We start from the raw sequence: 7,880 nt of genomic DNA, 5'->3' as shown, positions 1-7,880 counted from the left end.
AGAGAGCAAAAAGCCAGAACGTCTGCTTATATACAGATGTGGGCCACACCCCCAAGGAGACTGCCTTTCATCTGATTGGCTACTCACAGTATATTTAATCATGGGAGTGATTACATTAAAGCACTGAGAATCATGGCCCAGCCAAGTTAACACACAATCTTAACCATCACAGAGCCCTAGTGGCACAATGGTTAAGTGCTCAGCTACTAACTGAAAGGTTGACAGTTTGTCTCTACCAGCTGCTCCCTGGGAGAAAGATGTGGCAGTCTGCTTCCATAAAGATTACAGCCTTGGAAACTCTATGGAGCAGTTCTACTCTGTCCTAGAGGGTCACTATGAGTTGGAATCAACTTGACAGCAATGGATTTGGTTTGGTAACTTAGCCAGTTGAGCAAGCCTAGCAGTCCTTTCTGTTTTCCTCTGCTCCTTATCTCTTACTTAGTGACTCTGTAAGAATCTGAAAGAATCACTTAGATTTGTCCATTATGCTTCATGCATTTTAATTGGGAAATTCTGTTGTGGTTTGGTGAATTAGAGGATTCGCAAAGATCTGTTTTGGGCTACTTATCTTGAAAATGTTAAGGATCTACTGTGCTTGTTATAAATTGAATTTGGCCTTTGCATCTTAGGGTTAGATTTATCTCATAGATCCAAACATAAAGTGAGAATTTTCCATGAAAAGCATTAAAAGTTTAGTTATGATTGGGGAAAAAAGGACAATTACTTGAATACCTTCTTTACTTAAGAATAATTTTCTTGCTTGCGGATAAACATTCAGCAGAAATTTTAATAAGGACTAACTGTTTTTAGTAACAGGAATGACACATGACAGCTGTGTAGTCAAAAATGAATCTAAACTCTTTTTAAAAATATTTTATTGTTCTAAGTGAAAGTTTACACAGCAAATTAGATTCCCATTCAACAATTCATACACAAATTGTTCTGTGACATTCATTTCAATCCCTGTAATGTGTCAGCACTCTCACCATTTCCACCCTGCCTGCCCCATTTCTTTCTATCCAGTTTCCCTGCCCCTTGTTGCCTTCTTATCTTTGCTTCTGTGTAAATGTTGACCGTTTGGTCTTGCATAGTTGATTGTTTAAAGGAACACATTCCCCACAGGCATTATTGTTTATTTTATAGGCCAATCTATTATTTGATTGAAAGGTGACCTTCAGGAATTACTTCAGTTCCAAGTTAAAAGGCTATCTTGGGGTGACAGTCTCAGCAGAGGTTCCTCTAGTCTCTGTCAGTCCAGCAAGAAACTGAAGTTTTTGGACCCTAAATTAGTATTTAAACATTTGTAGCATTTCCCAAAATGATTGTTCTGTAAGATGGTTGATTGTGATTATGCAGAAAGTACAGAAATAAATATAAAAAGTGGTCACATTTTTTGAAGAAACTCTAGGTTAAAAAACTAAATAAATGCCTTTTTTTTCTGATATTAAAATATTCAAACATTATGAAAATATATAGAATAAAAAGTAGAAGCCATCTACTCCCCACTGCACAGAAGTAGCCACATGCTCCAGTTTGGTGTGACTCTGTGTAGATATCTTTCTACACATACACAAATATATGTGTACAAATGTACATTCATCAGGGTTTTATTTTGTTTTGTTTTACCCTAATAGTATAATACAATATAGGCACACCTTGTTTTATTGCACTTCACTTTATTGCACTTTGCAGATATTGCATTTTTTACAAATTGAAGGTTTGTGGCAACCCTGCATCAAGCACGCCTGTCTGTGCTGTTTTTCGAAAAGCATGTCCTTTCACTTCATGTCTGTCTGTCACATTTTTGTAATTCTTGCAGTATTTCAAACTTTTTCGTTATTATTATATCTGTTATGGTGATCTGTGATCAGTGATCTTTGATGTTACTATTGTAATTGTTTTGGGGTGCCACAAACCACACCCATATAAGATGGTGAACTTAATCGATAAATGTATGTGTTCTGACTGCCCATGGATTGGCCCTTGTCTCGTCCCTCTCCCTCTCCTCTGGCCTCCCTATTCCTGAGACACGACAATATTGAAGTTAGGCCAATTAATTACTCTACCATGGCCTCTAAGTGTTCAAGTGAAAGGAAGAGTCACATGTCACTCACTTTAAATCAAAAGCTAGAAATGATTAAGCTTAGTGAGAAAGGCATGTCAAAAACTAGATAGGCTGAAAACTACACCTTTGTACCAAACAGTTAGCCAAGTTGTGAATGCAAAGGAAAAGTTCTTGTAGAAAATTAAAAGTTCTACTCCAGTGAACACATAAATGATAAGAAAGCAGAACAGCCTTATTGCTGATATGGAGGAGGTTTTAGTGGTCTGGATAGAAGATCAAACCAGCCACAACATTCCATTAAGCAAAAGCCTAATCCAGAGCAAGGCCATAACTCTCTTCAATTCTGTGAAGCCTGAGAGAGGTGAGGAAAGCTGCAGAAGAAAAGTTTGAAGCTAGAAGAGGTTGGTTCATGAGGTTTAAGTAAAGAAGCTGTCTCCATAACTTAAAAGTACATAGTGAAGCAGTAAGTGCTAATGTAGAAGCTGCAGCAAGATATCCAGAAGATCTAGCTAAGATAACTGATAAAGGTGGCTACACTAAACAACAGATTTTCAATGTAGATGAAATAGCCTTATATTGGAAGAAAATGCCATCTAGGACTTTCATAGCTAGAGAGAAGGCAATACCTGGCCTCAAAGCTTCAAAGGACAGGTTGACTCTCTTGTTAGGGGCTAACACAGCTGGTGACTTTAAGTTGAAGCCAGTGCTCATTTACCACTCTGAAAATCCTAGGGCTCTTGAGAATTGTGCTAAATCTACACTGCCTGTGCTCTATAAATGGAACAACAAAGCCTGGATGACAGCACATCTGTTTACAACATGGTTTACTGAATATTTTAAGCCCCCTGTTGAGACCAACTGCTCAGAAAAAAAGATTCCTTTCAAAATATTACTGCTCACTGACAGTGCACCTGGTCACCCAAGAGCTCTGATGGAGATGTACAAGGAGATTAACGTTGTTTTCATGCCTGCTAACACAACATCCATTCTGCAGCCTATGGATCAAGAGTAATTTCAACTTTGAAGTCTTATTATTTAAGAAATACATTTCGTAAGGCTATAGCTGCCATAGATAGTGATTCTTCTGATGGATCTGGGCAAAGTAAATTGAAAACCTTCTGGAAAGGATTCACCATTCTAAATGCCATTAAGAACATTCGTGATTAGGAGGTCAAAATATCAACAGTAACTGGAGTTTGGAAGAAGTCGATTCCAACCCTAATGGATGACTTTGAGGGGTTCATGACTTCAGTGGAGGAAGTAATTGCAGATTTGGTGGAAATAGCAAGAGAACTAGAAGTAGAGTGTGAAGATGTGACTGAATCACTGCAATCTCATGATAAAACTTTAATGGGTGAGGAGTTGCTTCTTGTGGATGAGCAAAGAAAGTGATTTCTTGAGATGGAATCTATTCCTGGTGAAGATGCTGTGAACATTCTTGAAATGACAACAAAGGATTTAGAATACTACATAAACTTAGTTGATAAAGCAGCAGCAGAGTTTGAGAGGATTGACTCCAATTTTGAAAGAAGTTTCACTGTGAGTAAAATGCTATCAAACAACATCGCATCCTACAGAGAAATCTTTCGTGAAAGGAAAAGTCAAATCAATGTGACAAACTTCACTGTTGTCTTATTTTAAGAAATTGCCACAGCCATCCCAGCCTTCAGCAACCATCACCCTGATCAGTCAGCAGCCGTCAACATCGAGGCAAGACCCTCCACCAGCAAAAAGATTACAACTTGCTGAAGGCTCAGATGATGATTAGCATTTTTTAGCAGTGAAGTGTTTTTTAACTAAGGTATGTATATTGTTTTTTTTAGACAATGCTATTGTACACTTAATAGACTACAGTATAGTGTAAACATTTATATGCACTGGGAAACCAAAAAATTTCATGTGACTTGCTTTATTGTGATACTCGCTTTATTGCCGTGGTCTGGAATTGAACCTACAGTATCTCTGAGGTATGCCTGTATGTATTATTTTCCAACCATCTTTGTATCATTTAATAATAGAAGCCAATTTCTTTGTTGCAACATTCCTTAGAGCTTATGGTGTACCTTGTGCATTGAGAATCTCCAGTACTATTATTTCTCAACTTGACTCTAGAGCTCCTTTTTCCAGGAACATTGGTTTAAGAAATGCTGATTTACAGTTATTGCATAATATCCAGGAAACAGGGTGGAGATTGTGCTTTATGATCCACTTAATGATGACTCACTTTATAATATAAAATTGTTTCACATGTGGCTTTCTTGTTTAGATCTGATAGTCAAGTGTATTGGTAAAGAAGCCAAGTATGAAAGCATCAGACTTCTGTTTGATGGCTTACAGCAGCCTGTTCTCAACAAGCAGGTAAAATTCATTAAAACCAGGAGTCTAGTGTTGGCTAGATTTGGTGAATGACACAGTAGGGTGTCTGGTATATTATTATTACTAAATGAAGACAGTGTAACTCAGACATTCCGAAAGAAAAAAATGTATTTTGTTACTCTTTCTTGCTGATTGCCTTTTTTTCTGTATAACATAAATTGTTTTGATTTAAAACAAGCATATTCATTATAGAAATTTTGAAATATGTAGAAAATTAATGAAAAAATTTAAAATCAATAATTCCATCATCAGGTCACATAGAATAACCACAACTGACATTTTTGTGTTTATAGTCTATATGTATTCTGTTGAGATCTTAGTAGAATTACAGTTTTGTGTCCTGCTTGTTTCTTTAAAATATTTGTTATATATAAAAATATTTACCAAATAAGTGAGTTATGAGATATAATGTCTACCTGTGAACAAATGGGTACCTACCACCCACGTTAAGAAGCAGAACATTACTGTTGAAGGTACTTGTGTGCGTGTTTTGTACTATACAGTCATGTGCTGCATAACGTCCATTTGGGCAACATCCGACCACATATATATCCATGGTCCCATAAGGTTATAAGAGAGTTCAGAAATCTCAGAGAATGGGATGTAGCAGATGTAGCCAGACATAGCAAACGTAACAGCTTCCCGCACGCAAAAGGTGTATCTCATGTCTCTTGTATAACAAAGCAATTGCGCTGCGAGGCGTATAATGGTACAGTACGTATATAACCTGTAACACGTCTTGATAGTCATAATAAACGCCTGCGTTACTGGCCTCTGTAAGTACTGTATTATACTTTCAGTCATTACTTTAATGTGAACTTCCCCTACTTAGAAATAAAAAATTTACTGTTTAACAGTATATGCTTTGACTTGTAGGCAGCAGCATCCAAACTAGTGTATCACGCATCTCTGGAGTGTTGTAGTGTTATCTTTCTGTTTAATTTTCTTTTGAAAAGATTACTGTAAAGTGCATTGTGGCTGCCAGACACAGCAAAACCAGTTTTAGTGATAGCAGCAGCGAGAGACAGAGAAGAATTCGATTTGGAAGTGAAACGTATCCCATATAGCTTTGCTAGTATATAATATTCGCACAACATCCAAATCACATAACATCCTGTTTCACAGAATGTATCGTGGATGTTAAGCGACACATGACTGTACTGTGAATCCTAGTCTTTGCCTTCCCATTTAGAGGTAACCACTATCTTGAATTTTGTGTTCATCATATTTTGGTTTTTTGCCTAATGCCTTAAAACTTTTTTCTTTTTTTGGGTGCTTTAGCTGACTTACGTTTTTTTGGACATTGTGATACAGGAACTGTTTCCAGAGCTCAATAAGGTAACTGAAAAGCAGTAATTTTATTCTTTATTCTTAATGGTATTTTGATGTTTATTTTAATTAGGGACACAAAAATTAAGGAAACCTCTGAGACTTTAAAATGGACAACCTAAGCAAATGACTTTTTATAGTTTTCTTTATTCAGCATGTCCACACATAGACTGGATTTTGGGGGGTGGCAGGAACTGAATAGCCTCTGCCTTGACTTCATCCCTTCCTAATTGCAAGCACATAGGGACATTACACTCATGACAGTCTCTCCAGAGGAAGAGGAAGTCCTAGCACTAGAATGGATCAAACTCTTCAAGTTGTCATCTGCAACATTGTGTGCTCTGTAAGTCAGAGACTTGAGTATTTTTTTAAGCTGCTGAGTTTATATGAATCCAGAGCACAAAATGAATGGGAGTTAGAGAATGTTAATATTATTGTATTGAATCTTGAGGATTTTGAGATCTGAGTATAGATTTAAGTTATTTTTACTGTTTTTATTATTTTTCTCACTAATTTGTTTGGTCTGATATAAAAGCTACTCTTCAAGGTTGTGGCATAGCAGTGAAATGTTAGTCTTGTAGAGAAAACCAGATTTGGACTCTTTACCTGTTAATTATAAACTTTTCAAGTTATGGTAACATTAAATGTGTAGTAAAACAGGATGGAAGTTACACTTTATGTTCAATCTACATGGGAATCAATACCAGGAAACCTCCAGCTCTCTCTTCGAGACTTTATAGGGCTGTCACAAAACCTTGTTATTTAGTCATCTCTAAAACATAGATATTATGGATATATGGCTACATATGCCAGCTAATTTCTTTTGGTATACAACATATGTATGTCTTAGTTTAGAATTTTAATATCCTAGAACTGTTAGGCAATTCACAAATGAACCTTGTATTATTATCTTCTATTAAATGCATTTATTTTCACTTTAGGTACAAAAGGAAGTGACCTCTGTGACATCCTGGATGTAAACATTTGGATTTGGGATAGAATAACCAGTTGAAATTTCTGCTGTGCTAGTGTAGTAGATATGTACCTTTTGTTTTCTTTTACTTTTGTATATTCTTGTACATATCATGTAATTCAGTGTCTGAAATTTTGATTTTTTGTTTTGTTTTAATAAAGACTGACAAACATAATAATGATTAAAAGTGATTGGGTTTCTTAGCCTTTCATTTTATACTTGTCGTCCATATTTTGTTAGAGGAAAAATCACTTGTTATTGGCGTTTTTTAAAGAAGTAGTTCATAATCCTTATAGGGCAAACAGGTAAGATTAATAACTTTATATTGTTATCACTTTGAAAGTAATTATGGTTAGTGTGGAGAAATGTAAATAAGAGCTGATTTACTTTCTTATTTGTAGTTAATATATTTTAGTAGATTTGTTTTCCTTTTTTTCATTTTCTACATAATTAACTGTGTGTCTATAAATAAAATATCCTTTATGAGTTTTTCATAATAATCAAGGGACTTTTTTTTTATTCTGGCTGGATGACTGACAGATTATAGCCCTGTTGGATGTGAAAATTGAATACTTAACAGATATTTGTGATTGTGCAGTTATTACTAAATTTCACTGAATGTGTGTAACTGTATTCCAAAAGCTCATATAACAATTTAGGTAAATAGATTTTTGGTTTATGTCTGTCATCTCTCCAAAAGAAAAATAAGGAATTAACTGTATTCCTTGGGGAAAGTTAATTTAAAATACTATTTTTAAAGATACAGTGTTTTAGAATTTTACTTGGAATTCCTTGTCATGCTATGCTTTTCTCCTTCTTGAAAAAAATTTCTCTTTCAGGATTGAGCATTTTGTGTTTAGTTATTGGCGGCACTGTTCATTCAAAATATATTTATTGATCATTAACTGTGTATTAGGCACTAAGTTGGGTACTGTGGGAACTCTAAATATACTTTGGAAAACTAACCTATTTAATGATGTCCATGTGACAGAGCAGAACTGCCCCATAGGGTTTCCAAGGCTGTAATCTTTATGAGAGTAAGTCTTTTCTCTGGCAGAGCCCCTGGGTGGGTTTGACCAGCAACCTTTCAGTTAGTGACCGAGTGCTTAACCATTGCACCACCAGGGTTATAAAATG

At 35.7% G+C, this 7,880-nt stretch overlaps 1 protein-coding gene across 10 annotated transcripts in view; it reads left to right on the top strand.

The window, feature by feature from the left end:
- SNX14 (sorting nexin 14) overlaps positions 1–7,243 on the top strand; it is a 111,169-nt gene extending 103,926 nt beyond the window's left edge. For 4 of the 10 annotated variants that reach the window (XM_004388968.2, XM_004388967.2, XM_023742943.1 and 1 more), the window contains 3 exons: positions 4,332–4,423; positions 5,723–5,779; positions 6,712–7,243. In XM_004388968.2, coding sequence (XP_004389025.2) covers positions 4,332–4,423; positions 5,723–5,779; positions 6,712–6,750 — 188 coding nt within the window. In that variant the 3' untranslated portion in view covers positions 6,751–7,243. Of the gene's footprint in view, positions 1–2,797; positions 2,944–3,707; positions 3,867–4,331; positions 4,424–5,722; positions 5,780–6,711 lie in introns of those variants that run through there. The other 6 variants (XM_023742940.1, XM_023742939.1, XM_023742941.1 and 3 more) reach the window with 3 other exon arrangements.
- The last annotated feature ends 637 nt before the right edge of the window (positions 7,244–7,880 follow it).

This window comes from Trichechus manatus, unplaced genomic scaffold (assembly GCF_000243295.1).
Source record: "Trichechus manatus latirostris isolate Lorelei unplaced genomic scaffold, TriManLat1.0 scaffold00226, whole genome shotgun sequence".
Taxonomy (NCBI): domain Eukaryota; kingdom Metazoa; phylum Chordata; class Mammalia; order Sirenia; family Trichechidae; genus Trichechus; species Trichechus manatus.
The sequence above is the reverse complement of the archived record's forward strand: the minus strand, read 5'-3'. Positions and strand labels throughout refer to the sequence as shown.